At 39.4% G+C, this 17,199-nt stretch overlaps 2 protein-coding genes and 5 non-coding genes across 7 annotated transcripts; all 7 read right to left on the reverse strand.

The window, feature by feature from the left end:
• Positions 1–1,075: 1,075 nt before the first annotated feature.
• LOC114157184 (uncharacterized) lies at positions 1,076–2,266 on the reverse strand. The gene is made up of 5 exons (XM_028038045.1): positions 2,207–2,266; positions 1,754–2,095; positions 1,534–1,665; positions 1,404–1,429; positions 1,076–1,315 (listed from the first exon to the last, which is right to left on the reverse strand). Exons 1-5 carry the CDS (start codon positions 2,244–2,246, stop codon positions 1,184–1,186), a joined length of 672 nt encoding a protein of 223 aa, XP_027893846.1. The 5' UTR covers positions 2,247–2,266; the 3' UTR covers positions 1,076–1,183.
• A 2,119-nt stretch (positions 2,267–4,385) lies between these two features.
• LOC114157845 (uncharacterized) lies at positions 4,386–11,211 on the reverse strand. Its single transcript, XM_028039013.1, has 7 exons — positions 11,169–11,211; positions 10,650–10,994; positions 10,442–10,564; positions 5,437–5,781; positions 4,785–4,898; positions 4,659–4,693; positions 4,386–4,552 (listed from the first exon to the last, which is right to left on the reverse strand). Exons 1-7 carry the CDS (start codon positions 11,209–11,211, stop codon positions 4,430–4,432), a joined length of 1,128 nt encoding a protein of 375 aa, XP_027894814.1. The 3' UTR covers positions 4,386–4,429.
• Positions 11,212–15,058: 3,847 nt separating this feature from the next.
• trnan-guu (transfer RNA asparagine (anticodon GUU)) lies at positions 15,059–15,132 on the reverse strand. The gene has a single exon. It is a non-coding gene; the product is annotated as a tRNA-Asn (tRNA).
• Positions 15,133–15,488: 356 nt separating this feature from the next.
• Positions 15,489–15,562, reverse strand: trnan-guu (transfer RNA asparagine (anticodon GUU)). The gene has a single exon. It is a non-coding gene; the product is annotated as a tRNA-Asn (tRNA).
• A 366-nt stretch (positions 15,563–15,928) lies between these two features.
• Positions 15,929–16,002, reverse strand: trnan-guu (transfer RNA asparagine (anticodon GUU)). Its single transcript has one exon. It is a non-coding gene; the product is annotated as a tRNA-Asn (tRNA).
• A 366-nt stretch (positions 16,003–16,368) lies between these two features.
• trnan-guu (transfer RNA asparagine (anticodon GUU)) lies at positions 16,369–16,442 on the reverse strand. The gene has a single exon. It is a non-coding gene; the product is annotated as a tRNA-Asn (tRNA).
• A 355-nt stretch (positions 16,443–16,797) lies between these two features.
• trnan-guu (transfer RNA asparagine (anticodon GUU)) lies at positions 16,798–16,871 on the reverse strand. Its single transcript has one exon. It is a non-coding gene; the product is annotated as a tRNA-Asn (tRNA).
• Between the last annotated feature and the right edge of the window lie 328 nt (positions 16,872–17,199).

Below are 17,199 nucleotides of genomic sequence, written 5' to 3' on the forward strand. Positions count from 1 at the left end.
TTGTGTGAAATTGACTTGGTTTGACATTTGATTAGGTGCGTTGTTGCTTAATTGTGTTGTTTTCCATGTTTTGTTCCCTCAGCTTGGCTAGCTGGACACTAACACCTGCTTCACATCGGTTACTTACTCTGATCATCATTACCTCTCAGGCATGCGGTAGAGGTCATTTAAACCCAATGTTTTTGGCCAATTTTGAGAAAACGTTGCAGTGAAATGAGAAACATTTTGGGGTATCTGTTGATTTTGTGTGAATTTTTCAGATTTGTGAAAAACTGGAGGAACTTATTGATGTAATCTGGAGTCTAGAGGGCCACATAAAAAGCTACATGGGTCAGATTTGGCCTTGAGTTTGACATGTGCTTTAAGCTGTGAGAAAGGCGCATCTGGATTTTTCTTAAATGAAGACAGAACAATCCCTTCAAGACTGTTACCACCTGCTGAGTGACCTTTGGTGCTGGGCTTTTACCCAGAATTCAGTAACTTTCATTTTATTGTTTCTTCACCGTACAGGTAAATCTCATCTAGACATGGGGCCTCAATTCTCTGTTTTACAGACAGAAATGGCAGGAAATTATGTTAAAATGGCCAATAATCAATACAGGCCTTACAGCAAATGAAAGAAAAGCAAAAACAACAGCAACAGCAATAGATTGGAAACAAGAAAACATCAGTAACATCTGCTTGTTAGCATCTATGCTAAAGCGAATCCATCATTACACACGAAGTGTAACACCGGCCTTATGAATCCTGGGTTGTTAAACATGTCACACTGGAACAATAAACACTTTAACTACATTTGTAATGCATAATAAACGTCTCTGTAATTGGTAAGGTTGCGTGTAGTTTTGCCGAGCCTGAGCTTAAAGATAGTCTTTGTGGTATTTCGCGTTTGCTGCCACCACAGTGGAAACAAGCAGCGATGCTGCCGTAGAAACGTTGGCTAACACCTGGTGCCGACTTCTGTCTGCCTCACATCTAAACATAGATACCACAAGTCTCAGTCGGTCCTCGTGACTAGTCTCTGACCTTTCACATTTTCCATCCGACAGGCAAGGACAAAAAAACAACAACAACGTAGACGTTAAAGTAAAACTTTATTTCAACTAGGAAAATTAAATAAATACTCAGATGAACATTAAAGCATCGACATTGTCAGGATTTAGAGATTTTGAGCTCATCACTGCTAGTGAGTCTGTCTTGTAGCAGCATACAGGACATTTGTCCCCAGATCTCTTTCTGCTACAGGGCTTCTGTTGCTCTTGGTTTTTGGAGGGAAGCTCAGCGCTGCGTAGTTCATGATGTGAGAGTCCAAATTCTGCAGGTAAAAGGACTTACTGTTACTAACTTATGAAGTCATAGAAGGTTTATTTAGAAACGCTCACATTGGTTTAAACAGCCTTTACCTCCTGATGTTGTAAAGTCTTTCTGTCTGAAGACGAGAGCACCGAAAATGATGGAGGTGGTGAGTTTAAGTTGTATTTTTACATTTATGAACATCCAAATGTAAAATTTGCATAAAAATATCATGAGTACCTGCATACAAGATCCTGATTTTCACAATAAAACCAACAATGACAATTATAAGAAATATGACGATGCCACCCAGGATCCAGTTCAGCAGATGTTCTGGTCCATCAGGTTCCTCAGAAGAATCGACTGATACTCCTGTAAATACTTACAGGAACATTAGGTCCAAATCGGTTCTTTTGTTTTAATCTCACAGCCCTAGCAACATGGAAGCCCATAATCTTACCTTCAACCTTTAAATATGTTGCAGTGAAAACGGCAGGAAACGCATCGAAATAGTATCCGCAGAAATACAACCCAGAGTCGTTGGCGTCCAGCGGTCGGATGCGCAGGGAGACGTTTGTGGAGTCGGACGTCATCGCGAATTTGTCCGGCTGAAACGGATCGTAGGACGTCAGGGCGGATTCGGCGTTCAGCATCGCCGAGATGCAGCCGAGGGGTCCGTCGTCCAGCTTGAACCAGAACACCTGAGAGCGATAAGTGCTCATGTTGGAGCACCGCAGTGTGACTTCTTCACCAGGCTGTGCCACCGCCGTGTGAAACCGAAAACCTGACACACAGATCCAACCTGCAGCATTCAGAAAGTACAAAAAAAAGAGTTAATGATAGTAATTGTTGACTTCAGTCGGATTTTTGTACAAAAAGGAAAAGAAAGAGAACATTTTTCAAATGCACTTACTGAATGAGGAGAGTAAAGCCAGTGTGAAGGTGCAGCTCATGGTGGTGAACACAGTCGGTGTCAGAATCTGAACTGAGCTCCAGTTTATAGCGACCTCGTGATAAGGAGGTGGGGAGTTGCTTGGTGTGTTTAGCCTGCTGAAAGGGACACTGAGAATGGCTTCAATACATGTTCTACAAAAACTATAAATCTATGTTTTCCTTATTCAAAACCCACGGATAATACTGGTAACAGACATCAACACAGAAATCTTTCATAAACGTTCATAAATGATGACAGTAACTAAGGCAAACATGTGATTTACATGTTGCTGAAATGTCCGTTTTTCCCCACATGACACCATGAGGTATAACTAAAGGTGATATAACTTTTTGATTTTCTCCCCAAGTGAATCAGACTCCATCATAAAATGTGTGTACTTCAAGTAAAGTGACATTTTACAGATAACTTTTTACATTTTTTTTACTTTGTTTATTTAAAATTTGAGCAAAACATATCTTTAAGCGAGCAAGACTCGAGGGTTAAAAAAAAAGTGTTTTACATTTCCTTCTGGCACATTAGAGCTGGTTTCATCGGCCAACACACACCGTCTTTTGTCGGTGCTCCAGGTACAACGTCTTTGAAAAGTGGGACTATTTTGTTATGCATTAATCTATGCGTTACAGTTACTGAGAAAAACCCTCAAAGTTCTGCATAATTCTGAGATGGAAGAAAAATAATACATGGATTTCATTGATTTAAAAAAAGCTAACAAAAAAACTAATTTCTGTTGAGGTTGGGAACTCAGCCGTATGGAGTTAAAACCTTGTAATTACTGGAACTATAGCAGCTTTGCAAAGTCGGGGTCTGAAAGTTTTGCCTGGTCTTTCTAAAAAAGCTCAAGTTCTGATAAAGTTTGGAGATTTCCAAATAGAATTAGGCCTGGTCTTTGACTGGGCCATCTACCACATGGATATGCTTTAAACTAACGCAGGCTACTGTAGCTCTGCCTCTGTTCCCAGTCATTGTCCTGTTAGAATTTGAACCTCTGATTCAGTCTTGAGACTTTTTCCTCCTCTCTGCTTCGGGTCTTCCCCTGCTTTAAACTTCTCCACAACTTTGTCCCTTATGTGTCTCCTGTGTTTCTTAGTCTTCGTGATGCTGCCGGTGTCATGTTTAGATTTAATTTCCCGACTCGCAGGATACAGGGAACTCAGAGTGTTACAAGTGGTGAAGTCCTTAATTGTTTGTTCTTGGTCACAAGTTATGATTTGAAGGCAGGTATTACTGACTCCGGGACACATGTAAGGCCTCTAAAGGTCATGTCCTCCATGACCTTTGAAAAAAAACCAGGTGAGCCTTCAAAGGGGAGTTTGTGATGAGTACTGAGGTCCTCTGAGCTGTGGGAGACAGAAATATGTGGGGAACTGAGTCACAGAAGAAAAGGACTGGAGGGATCCGATTGGAGGTAACAGTTGCCATGACTCCTCCAATCACCACGCCCCCTGGAGGAAAAACTCACAGATACTCTGACGTACGCAAACATCCCAGCAATATGGCAACTTTTGTTCACTGCAGTTCTCATCAGAGATCAGAGGAACTTCATGAAACAGTTTGATTTATACTGAGACTAAACTGGAGCTTATTTAAAAAAGGAAAAGTAAATTTTGTCCTTACAGAATAATGCTTTCTTTGAGACTATTGGAGTTCAGAAGTGCTCCTTATGAATTTAAACTTCTGATTATTTTTTTTTCCCTTTCAAACTTTTTTGACAAAGTTTTGTGTTGGCATTACACGTAAACGTCACGTTTGTGGTTGTCGCATGAAAAATGCTTTAGAAGTAATAAGTCGGCCGTGTCGGGAGCCTTTAGTCGAATCAATGATGTGTGAGCCGCTGTTTTATGAGAACCACTGCATGGAGACAAACTGGAGACAAATCTTTCAAAAAACCCAAAACAGAACATGAAAGAGCTGAAAGAACCAAGTGGAGATGAACCTTCTACCAAGAACAGAACAAAAGTTTCACTGAAAGTGACGAAAGCTAGCATGAAAACACAAAGACAGAGAGTTAAATGAGAGGCGAGGAAGGAAAACAGAAAGCAGCTTTCTGCTTCTAAAGATGAGGATTGGTCAAAGCTTGTCTTTGTAAAAACCAAAACTTTTATTTCAGCTTTTTAGAAGAGAGAAAAATCCCCAGAAATAGAAGATAAAATGATAAAACTACATCATTCCTGGTTAGAGAGTTTATCTGGTGGCAGAATAAATCACATTTGCATCCGTCTCTCTCTCTGCAGCGGGCCGCCTGTCGCCTTTTGCTTTGGATCTGAAATTCAGCGCTGAATAGCTTACAGCCTCCGAGTTCAAGTTCTGTAAAGCAAAACAAAAAAAAAAAAAATAATTACCTAAAAATAACTCACCAAGTTTTATTATTAAGTGTTTCAGAAAACAGCTGAAATGGTTCAAATGTAATTACCTCTCTTTGTTGTTGACTCTGTCTGCTAGCTTGACCTGAAAAAACAAAGACAGTTCATCTGGTTCACTATTTAAAGGTTTAGTCATTTTTTTATTCCCAAGTTAACATCGATCAGCGACAGATTACCGGTGTGAGAGGTCGTGACTTTGAGAATTAAACCAAAGATGACCACTAGAAGAAAAACAACAACACTTCCCAGGATCACCGTCAACAGATGGAGTGACACCTGGTTTGAGTCGCCTGTAAGAGAGGAAAACAACATTAATGCAGGACTGCTGGATTATTAAAACAAAAAGACTGAAAATGGTTTGGGTCAGTTTGCTCCTTCAGTTTAACATGATGTACTTGAGCCATTGGATAGTTCAGTATTCCTTGCAGTTAACTATTGATCATATTCAATTATTGACATAAACAGTTGACAGATATTCATGTTTTATATGTATTTTCTATTCAGTTTGCCAGTTGGGTTCTGAACAACAAGATTCAATCCTGAATTGAACCAAAGTAACTCTGAGCTGCCCGGTTCTGATAGATGTTGTTGAAACATAACCACTTTTTCTGACAGCAAATTTTCAGTGGACCATAGATTTTTGTTTTATGTTGATTCATGTTTTTTTACATGGTCGTACTACAAAACAAGTCCCGTACAACCATTTTGTTCTTAAAGCGTCGGGGACCGACACTGTAAAATTACAACGACTGACATCCGAGTAAACAAGCTCATTAACCAAAAATACAATATCGCTAATAACACCGATTAGGATCGGCTCAGCATTACCTTCAACTTGTAAATAAGTTACGCCGAAGATTCCTTTAAACTCGTCGGTGGATTGGCCGCAGATATAAACTCCAGCATCTAATAAATTCACTTCCTGGACGTCCAGGAAGATGTCTGTCCCGTTCGACGTCATGTTGTATTTGTCACCTTGACCTTCATCACACAGCACAGCTCTGGATTCAGAGCTGGTCATAGTCGAGATGTAGCCGATGTTGCCGCCGTCGCCCAGTTTGGACCACGAGACGTGAGAGGGAAGATTGCTGAGGTTGGCGCACGACAGGGTGACGTGTCCTCCAGCCTGAACCGTCACTGAGTGAAACCGACAGAGCGTCAAACGGACACGACCTGGAACGAGACGATGAAACATCTTACAGAGTTTCAATTTAACCAGAAGAAAAGAGGCATTTCAGGTATTGATTGTTCTAAAAAAAAAAAACAAACAAACATGAAAGAACTTACTGAGGGTCCAGAGTAAGGGGAGCAGGAAGGTGAAGTTTGTCATGTTGCACCTGATGAGACTCGACGGTAAACTGTGACTAGTGAGAAAGGAGGAGGCGTGTTCTCTGTCTGAACCGATTGGTCAGAAACATTTAAAGAAAGAGGTGGAATAAATATTAGTAGTCGAACAAAACACTGAAAAAGAACCCCATTTGATTAATAAAAGTAGTGGTTTATGCAAACAATTTTTGAAAATGGTTTGAAGTTTCGTGAGAAACAGAAAAGCTTTCTTATGTTGCATAAAATCACTCTGACTTATTTCTCTTTTACCAACTACAGACGTTCAGCACACAGAATCACATCAAGAAACAGCTGAGGCGTCTCTTTAGAAGTCATAAAACTTGTGAGAGCAACAAAAAAATCATACCAGACCTTCGACAGTTGCCTGAATATGACTTATGAAGGCTAACGGTAGATGCTGTAGTGAGAATCAACAACAGAAGAGTTTGCAGCATTTTTGACGCCCTTTGTGCTGTTTCCTATCTAAGTATCCGGTGCCTTTAACACAGTTAACGCTGTGTTGTGTGTGCTGTCATGCAGGAGGTGCACTTTTTTATCGACAAGATATTTATATACATGCGATTTATTTTGTTGATCAAATCACGTTTACTCCTTTGGAATGGTGACTTGTGGGACGGCTAGCTCGGCCCCAACTTATCCAGCATTAGTGTCTGATCCCATAAATATGTTTCTGTTTCTGCGGAAATGGTAAAAGAAAAAAAAAAAAAAGATATAAAAAAATATAAATGTAAATCTAAACCTTGTAGAAAGACCTTGTAGAAGAGCTTAAGTTGAAATAGCAGCAATCATCATGATAAATCCTTTGAATTTAGAATGGGTTCTAGTTGAAGCTTATATATCTGAGAAGGTGGGACAAAAATCTAATTCAATTCATTTGTATAGGGCCAATTGATACTTCACAAATGCAATAATGAGACATTGCTTCAGTTCAATTAAATCCTGTAGATTGATATTATCAAACAAAACATTAAGCTCAGTTTATTATTGTAATTAGCTTAAAAAGTTTTGTATCTAAGGAAAACCAGCAGATTGCTTTGAGTCATTGACTTCATTCCTCCTGCTGGTCACAGTGGAAAATCGCTCGTCTTGTGGCATTGACTTTACAGCAATCCCTCATACCGAGCAAGCATGTGGCACCAGTAGAGATGAAAGATTCTGTCATGACGTATGCTGTGGATGGACCCAAATGCAGCAGGCTTGAGACACCAGGTGGTCAAAATTGCGTAAAAAAAAGATGAAGAACAAAAACTTACAAAAATCACAAAAAAAAAACAAAAAAACAATGAAGCTAAAAAGAGTGCAAACCATAAGTCCGGGGGGAAGTGAGGCAGGGAACAGATGGGAAAATTAACAGGAGTAGACGAGAGGAACCGGCGAGTGATGACTAACAATGAAGAGCTGAAATACTGGAAGGTTCACTGTTGGGACAACAGACCTGGGCTGCTGAGTCACCTGATTGTAACAGTAGTAAGGCAACTACTTACCTCTACCAAGGTGTAAGATATACACTCTCTGAACAGAATTTGAAGCAGGTAGGCTACAGGAGCAGAACATGTCCCACTAGTCGGATAAAAACATGAAACTGAGTCTACAATTGCTAGTTCTATTAAATTTGAACAACAAAAGATCAGAAAAAATTGTTAATGATAACAGTAGAATTTATTTTGACAGGAAGACAATCAGACATAGAGTGCAACTAATGTACTTTACTGATATTTTATGGTTGGAGCTGCTTTTCTACTATTGTCCCTTGTTGGGCTTTGACATAATCAAAAGGTCTAGAAGCTCAAGCTCACACTACATTACATTATATTGCAAAAGAACTAGACCCACATAATGTTGCAAAATCATCTTTCAGTTGAAAATAGTGGTTTGGAAAGCAACATGAATAAAGATCTGGACAACCGGTCGCAGTTTGATAACATTTTGAACTAGGCGTAAGGGAGCAACAGCAGGCAACACCAAATGTAAGCCCATATCAATCGAACTGAGACATAATGAAAGTATGGACTACTGTTTCAACACTGATGTTGGACAGAAACAGATTCAATCTTTGCTGATTTCCCCAACTGGTAAAAATGAGACTTCACAACAGAGTTCACTTGACTGTTCATTTTCAAAAGATTGTCCATTTTTTACTCCTACATTTATTTACAGGGTTAGTTCATATGGTGCCAAAGGTGGAAGGTTTATAATTCCCATTAAAATTCATAACATTTTGTGCCAAGCACTTTCTGATGTCAGCCATACAGTCAAGGAGGGGCCTAACATAGTGTGTTCTGCGTTTCGATTGGAAATAGAGATGGCAATCATTTGCAAAACGATGAAAGCAGATGTTTAAAAAAAAAGAAAAAAGGCAGATGTCCAAGAATAGAGCCTTGCGGTACACCCCAGGGCAGCAGAGCACAGTCTGAGCTCAGACCACAGAAACTAACACGAAAACGTCTGTCAGTGATGTACAAGCGAAACCAGTGAAGAGCCTCTGATACCCACCCACTGCTTCAGCCTTCAGACGAGGAAGTCATGATCGATGGTTGATATCATTTGGACATTACAGTCAATGTTATTACCTAGAAAGTTACCAGTCTGCAAAATTTTCTTATAGTTAATCTTGACCTGTCGCCAAGTTCTCATTGTTCCGGTTGTGTTTTTTTTTTTCTGCTTAAATATTGATAAGATTGGTAACAAAAATAAGAGTGTGATATCAGAGCAGTGGCAAGGAAAGGATATTTTATGGTAATTACAAGTTCATTCTTTTGTTTGCTATTGCAGTTTAAGTATGATGTGCTTCAGTTCCTCATAATCCTCCATCAAGAGTTGTTGCTCCTTTGGTGTGACGTATGTCACACTCAGATATCCATTCCAGCATCAGTGAACCTGTGATCGAACTCGTGGTGTGTTGAGGAAAGCTGTGGACCCACATTTAGCCGAGTTACTTAACCCTGGTTTGACACAGTCGCACCTCCTGACTCTGGTTTGACCTTCGTGAAACAGGTAAAGCCAGGATGAACTGATCACACTAGGTCAAACTTGGCTTTATCTCTTTTCATGGATTTCTGAATTCTGCTTTTGTGAAACAGCCCTCTGGTTTGACATCGTTCACCACTGGATCCTTCTAAATCCTTCTCCTTTGCCCTTCTTGTTTCACTCTCGCCTAGTCCATGTCCTGTTCCCTTCATCACAGTATTGTCAGCTTCTGCTTTTCAGTTATTTAAAGAAAATTCTTCACTTTACCTTTCTGTGCCTGAGCTTCCTGCATTTGGCTCCAACTACAACCGTGACGTTAAGTTTTAGCTCCCGTTATCATACCACACCACAAAAGATCCATGTGGGAGCAGAAATATCCGTTTTACTCTTCTGCCACGGTTAAGATCGGTTCATGTTTACTCTATTTGTGCTTATGCTCAGCGATAATTTAAAACCAAAAGAACATTAAAGCACCGATAGGGACAGAAGCTACTTCACGACAGTATAAGTTTCAGTTGACCTTTGCCCTTGCTCTAAGCTGAAAACAAACTAATGTAAATTTATACTAAATTTAGTTATCAACAGCAACGAAGACATGAACTGCCTCTAAGTTTTAACAGAACATGACCCAAAAGATCCCAATCAATTCATTGACTATTAATATCCCTGCAGAACTCTGACTGTCAAACTGTTATAATCAGTTAAAATGACTCATTAGCAGCCGATGCTAAAGAGCTCAACCTTCCTGACACATTGACCACTGGATCATAAGATCAGGTTTGTAAAACATGGAGAAATTAGAATGGCTGCCATAAAAAATTTAAAAAACAAATACCCCGATTTTTAAATATTTCCAGATTAAATTGTTTATAAATTGAAAGGCAGTGCTGCTCTGATGCAGAGAGCTTAAAGCAGTCTTTGTGGTATTTTGTTTTTCTCATCTGCCGCCACCACAGTGGAAACAAGCAGCTGCCGGCATGTACCAGCGTTCCTCTGCCTCACCTCTAAACATAGATTCAAAAAGCTTTATTTGGCCTCCCTTACTCGTTTCTTACAAGTTTGAAAAGTCAATAAACAGAAACTTTTTGTAAATAAAAAAGCAACAAAAAAGAAAAAAAACTTCACAATTACTATTATCTTTTTTTACTATCAGTTGCTGTTTCTCTTGGTGAGTCTATCTTGTAGCAGCATACAGAACACATGACTCCGTCTCTCGTTCTGCTGCTGGTCTTCTGTTGGTTTTTGCTTTTGGAGGGAAACTCAGCGCTGCGTAGTTCTGGGTGCAAGAGTCCAAATTCTGTAAAATAAAAGAACTGACAGTCACTAACTCAGAAACCTACAGAACGGGTTTAATTCAGGAAATATGTCATTTTTTCAAATTGATTACCTCACAGTGTTGAGCGTTATTTCTGTGTGTTGGAGCTGAAAACAACCACAACTCTTAATACTGTTGGCTTAATGTGAGCATTTCTACACAAATAAACATCTCACTTTTCAGCTGGAATTAAAATATTTATACCTGTACGCAAAGTCCTGATTTTGACAACCAAACTGATGATGATCATAGCAAGAAAAATGACTACACCACCCAGGATCCAATTCAGCAGGTTGCCTGGTTCTTCAATCTGATGTAAAAGACTGACTAGGGAAAAATAGAAGATACATCAGCGTTGGAATGCAATCAGTATTTAGTAAGTCACTTGAAATACGAGGGATCACAATCTTACCTTCGACATGTAAATATGTTGCGGCGAAGACTCCAGGGAAATCCTTAGCATAAAACCCACAGAAATACAATCCGGAGTCGGTCACCTCCACCTGTTTGATGTCTAGAAATATGTTTGTGACGTTGGATCTCATGGTAAATTTGCCCCGTTGAAATTCACCGTGCAATGAAGGAACGGCTTCGGAGGTGGACATAGACGAGATCCGGCTCACGTCGGGTCCGTCGGCCAGCTTGAACCAGAAAATGTGACCGGCAATTCGGCTAAGGTTGACGCATCGCAGAGTGACTTCTTCATCGGGTCGAACCGTCACAGTTTGAAACAGGGAAGATGACAGAGCGACCCAACCTGAAACAAACAAATACTAATAAATAATAATAATAATAATAATAATAATAATAATAATAATAATAAAAAACACAGCATGCTTTTTGTTAAGTTCAAAACAATGAATGTGAAATGGTGGATTGCAGTACAGTGAGCCAGTGAACATACTAAGAAAAGACATATAGGTGTACTTACTGAGGTTGCAGAGTAAAGCGAGCATCAAGCTGAAGTTTCCCATTGTGAACACAGTAAGAGCCTGAATGGACAGTGTTAGTGACTGAACTGTGCTCCAGTAGCAATGATTTCACTGTCAGGAGGTGGGGTGTTCTTTTAGTATCCGGTTAGCATTCACAGTTAGAATGAATTTTGTTTAAATATAACTTTGAGGTGAAAAAAAAGAAAAGAAAAAGAGACAAAATAAATAATTATTCTTTTTACTTTGTTCAACAGAGTATATGTAAAAACCTAAAACTCCACCTTTTTGTTGTGTATTTTGAAGGAAAACAGTAAAGTCATCAATTATATCAACTTATCCATTGTGATGTTTAAATACTGTGTGTGAACAGGAAAAATAAAATGTGTTCACCTCTATTAAGTTTGTCTGCTTTGCTTTATCATGGTTGGCAATTCTGAATCTGCTCATCCAGGTGGAACTTCACTCTGATGAAACAGTTAAACAAGTCTCACAAAACAGGATGCACAATGCTCCAACTTTTATTGGTCACTGTATGACCAACATCCATCAGCATTTCATAACAAAGACAAGCATCTCCTGGACAACTTAAACCACCGACCAGTCAGCTAACAGCTAGGCGAGTGCCGCCTTGGGGGAGTCAGACTGGGCCATAGACTGCAGAGTGGTGGTACAGTAAAAATGCTATTTTGTCTCATTTCCCTGCAGTTTCAGATCGTGATGAATGGTACGGCAGAATTTGAATAGTAAAGCCTTTTAACTCACCCAAACAGAAACACGTGGATTTGATTTGAGTTTTAGAACTCTGCAGTCGATTCAAAACCTGGGACATCCAGAACACAAACAGACACTTGAACGCATCACAGTCTCACTATGCACCAGAGACAGTCTGCCTGTGTATGTGCTTTCAATGTAAGAACTGAATTGAAGTAAAACTTCTCACGAACATAAGAACCTGATGTACATACAGTACATACAATTGTTGAAGCAATACAAAAAACACAAGCGACCTCATGCATTACTTTCACTGAATCGACAATAACTAGATTAAAGCAGTGGGTGCTGCAATGAATGGAAAAAGGTATGTTTAGTCTCTGGTTTAATCCATGCAGTAACTCCCTAGCGCAGTGTTTCTCAATTCCGTTCCTCAGGCCCCCCCTGCCCTGCATGTTTTCGGGGTTTCCCTTCTACCACACACCTGGATTGAATCTTTGGGTGATTAACAGGCTTCTGCAGTACTTGTTGGCTGCAGAAGACGTCATGCAATCATTTGAATCAGCTGTTCTGGTATAGAGGCACATCTAAAACATGCAGAGCAGGGGGGCCTGAGGACTGGAATTGAGAAGCACTGTGGCTAGCGCGCCAGCAGACATCACTGAGGCACCTCTGACCTACAGTATTTGAGACCATATCTTTCTAGACACTGTATTATTTTCTGACTGAGTCTTGATGCATATAGTTCACTGGCTCTTTGTAGATCTAAAATCTTTTGAGCACTGTGCCTTTGTAATCATACTTCAGTACTAGTGACAGCTGGTAAGTTTTCGTTTTCTCTCTGTCCATGGATACACCTTCGGGACCGTCTGCTGGACTTTGAGATACGTCTAGGAAAAAAAAAAAAAAGAGTGGCAGAAACTCTTGTAAGACTATGTAGAATGGTTTTCACATAGAATACGATGGAATATGACTGGCTATAATAACCATGTGCAAAAGAAAATGGCGTCCTGTTGCAGTAATGCACTAGACTTCACCATCATGTTTATTTAGACTTTCTGAAATTATCATAAAGCAAATAAATAAATACCAAGTTGTGGGGGTGCTGTGTGTTGTCATGTATGTTTGGCCTCTTCTGTCTCTCCCACTGTAGTTTCCACTACTTCAATGGTTGGTTTTCATAATCCAACAGATCGCCACAGGAAGTGTCCGGTCACATAAAGAAATATTAAAATATTGCATCAAAAAAAATAAATAAATAAAATAAAAACATGTTTGGGGTGATCTATTATAATTTAAATATTAAATGTTCTTTATGAAATCTGAACCGCAGATGACAGACTTTCAATCTCATGTCCAATTTCATCACTGTGCAACATTCCTGTAAAAAGGTCTATCAGTCGCTCATAGTTTTAACATCAAATGTAAAATTAAACTGACTGAACTTTCAGGCCTGTTTTTCTGTAACGTGTGGTGATGCAAACAGTTCAGTTACAAAAAATCTAATTAACTTCAATTTGTTATAGATAAATTATAAACCTTTTCTTCCCTCTGAAGCAATGAATGAATGCACCTGATAAACTGACACATTGTTGTACATACAAAGAGATAATTTGTTCATCCTCAAAGGTTAACTTAGAACAATAGGCATATTTTAATACTCTTTAAAAACAAGCCTACTAAAACTGCCTAATATTCATCAATAACATCAAATCTATTGACTGCATTATTTTTATTTACAGAGAAAAAATTGCCAATATTTTGAGTTTTTTTTCATCTTGATCCTACAGTTTTAACTGTAATGTTTAAGGTTAGAGCACCGATTAACTTTCATCCGGTCTGCACTATTTAACTCTTAACGGTATATAGCGTAGCTCTGTTACGCTAAGTCAAAACTTGTAGACGACATTTTGCAAAAAAAACTGTTAACTTGCCTTTTCTCCATTGAGTTTGAAATACTTGGTCTCTTGTGATGTGAGGGTGCTTATTATTCTTACTGATTGTCAAACAAGAAACAGTGAATTTTTGCTAATAATTACAGGAGACAAACATACTCAAAGCAACACTTCATGGTGAGGTAAAAGCAGTAAAGTCTTTTGGTATGCAGGCTGTACATAAATGTTTTACATGAGCAAAGACCACACTTAGCAAAAGAAAAAAAGGTAACACTTTATTTGACGGGTTGTGAATAAGACTGTCATAACACCGTCATAAACAAGACATAACGCCTGTCATGAAAATGAGTAAGTCTTCATGAATATTTATGACTGTTGTCATAAACTGTCATTAGGAAAATCAAGACACTTTTAATACAATGTTGACATTATTGAAAATGTCTTTGTCATGACAACTGGACATTAACCAAGAAATCATTATGTAACATAAATTTGTTATAAAAGTATTACTGATTAAACTTTAGCTTTAATAATATGAAGCTATATAAATTTTGACACTTTATGACAACAGTCATGAAATCCAACAATCAGTGTTAATAAGTCAGACAACATCCATTGCCTTTTCTAGAATAAAAACATACGTCCCTGGCAGGGGAGCAGCTACATATTTTTGAGGTGGATGTGAACATCTCACCCCCCGACCCCCCGACATAAACTTGTACAAGAGAGCCAAAGAGACTGTTCTGTTAGCCTGTGTCTGCAGGTCTGAAGCTTTTTGTTAGCATGTTTTCTATCATTCTTGTTGCTTGATAGGAAGCCTTATCCAAACTGGCAACCCACATTAATAAATTGGTGAAATAATATTGACCACAAAACACTGTATTTAAAAAAGATATCAACAATGTTCCTACACAATCATAACAAACATTTTTAATTTTCTCTTCAGAATATTTATTTACCATTAATCTATTTGTATGATTTGTTCTTTAAATTGCCATCTATGTAATTTTTTGATCTCAGGAAATGATTGTGGGATGAAGAGACCGATGTCTGGTTATTTAGGTTCCTCTCCTGATCCATTCTGTCAGATATCAAACCCACTGGGTGCCACTAAATATCGCCAACACATTTATTTTAATGCCCCTATTAAACTTCACTGTGATTGGCAATAACGTACAGAAGTGAGTATTTCAAAAGCAGCGGCCAAGAACGGCAGATGAAATCCAAAAATGAAGTATATTTAGTAAAGCAACATCTACTGCCTTTTGTAAAACATTGACAGTCGTCCCTGGGTGGGCTGGAACCACCAACCTTTCGGTTAACAGCCGAACGCGCTAACCAATTGCGCCACAGAGACAACGAAATGCTACAGGTAGTCGTGACATAGATTCATCACATGTGCAACATTCTAGCCTCGCTTCTGAAATCCAATGCAATAACCATGGCAAAAGACAGAGTTGAGCGGTAAGATGATGGGGAATTGCTTCAACCACTGCTTGCGCCTCTCGCCAAACCTTATAGATTTCTATTCAGTCTTTACAATTCAAAGGTTGAGCAATCCAAACGTTGCATTTGGTCAACTTCCTTTTTATGTGGTAATCACGTACTGTAGTGAGTATTTCAAAAGCAGCGGACAAGGATGGCAGATGAAATTCAACAATCATTGAAAATGAGCCAGACAACATCCTTTGTCATATGAGGAATATTGACAGTCGTCCCTGGGTGGGCTCGAACCACCAACCTTTCGGTTAACAGCCGAACGCGCTAACCAATTGCGCCACAGAGACACTGAAATGCTACAGGTAGTCGTGACATAGATTCATCACATGTGCAACATTCTAGCCTCGCTTCTGAAATCCAATGCAATAACCATGGCAAAAGACAGAGTTGAGCGGTAAGATGATGGGGAATTGCTTCAACCACTGCTTGCGCCTCTCGCCAAACCTTATAGATTTCTATACTGTCCTTACCATAGTTCAAAGTCTAAAGGTCGAGCAATTCAAACGTTGCATTTGGTCAACTTCCTTTTTATGTGGTAATCACGTACTGTAGTGCGTATTTCAAAAGCAGCGGACAAGGATGGCAGATGAAATTCAACAATCATTGAAAATGAGCCAGACAACATTCTTTGTCATATGAAGAATATTGACAGTCGTCCCTGGGTGGGCTCGAACCACCAACCTTTCGGTTAACAGCCGAACGCGCTAACCAATTGCGCCACAGAGACACTTAAATGCTACAGGTAGTCGTGACATAGATTCATCACATGTGCAACATTCTAGCCTCGCTTCTGAAATCCAATGCAATAACCATGGCAAAAGACAGAGTTGAGCGGTAAGATGATGGGGAATTGCTTCAACCACTGCTTGCGCCTCTCGCCAAACCTTATAGATTTCTATACTGTCCTTACCATAGTTCAAAGTCTAAAGGTCGAGCAATTCAAACGTTGCATTTGGTCAACTTCCTTTTTATGTGGTAATCACGTACTGTAGTGCGTATTTCAAAAGCAGCGGACAAGGATGGCAGATGAAATTCAACAATCATTGAAAATGAGCCAGACAACATCCTTTGTCATATGAAGAATATTGACAGTCGTCCCTGGGTGGGCTCGAACCACCAACCTTTCGGTTAACAGCCGAACGCGCTAACCAATTGCGCCACAGAGACACTTAAATGCTACAGGTAGTCGTGACATAGATTCATCACATGTGCAACATTCTAGCCTCGCTTCTGAAATCCAATGCAATAACCATGGCAAAAGACAGAGTTGAGCGGTAAGATGATGGGGAATTGCTTCAACCACTGCTTGCGCCTCTCACCAAACATGTTAGATTTCTATTCAGTCTTTACAATTCAAAGGTTGAGCAATTCAAACGTTGCATTTGGTCAACTTCCTTTTTATGTGGTAATCACGTACTGTAGTGCGTATTTCAAAAGCAGCGGACAAGGATGGCAGATGAAATTCAACAATCATTGAAAATGAGCCAGACAACATCCTTTGTCATATGAGAATATTTACAGTCGTCCCTGGGTGGGCTCGAACCACCAACCTTTCGGTTAACAGCCGAACGCGCTAACCAATTGCGCCACAGAGACAGAGATACATAGATTCTACAGGTAGTCGTGACATAGATTCATCACATGTGCAACATTCTAGCCTCGCTTCTGAAATCCAATGCAATAACCATGGCAAAAGACAGAGTTGAGCGGTAAGATGATGGGGAATTGCTTCAACCACTGCTTGCGCCTCTCGCCAAACCTTATAGATTTCTATACTGTCCTTACCATAGTTCAAAGTCTAAAGGTCGAGCAATTCAAACGTTGCATTTGGTCAACTTCCTTTTTATGTGGTAATCACGTACTGTAGTGCGTATTTCAAAAGCAGCGGACAAGGATGGCAGATGAAATTCAACAATCATTGAAA

The sequence above is a fragment of the Xiphophorus couchianus genome, chromosome 14 (assembly GCF_001444195.1).
Source record: "Xiphophorus couchianus chromosome 14, X_couchianus-1.0, whole genome shotgun sequence".
NCBI classification, from domain to species: Eukaryota; Metazoa; Chordata; class Actinopteri; order Cyprinodontiformes; family Poeciliidae; genus Xiphophorus; species Xiphophorus couchianus.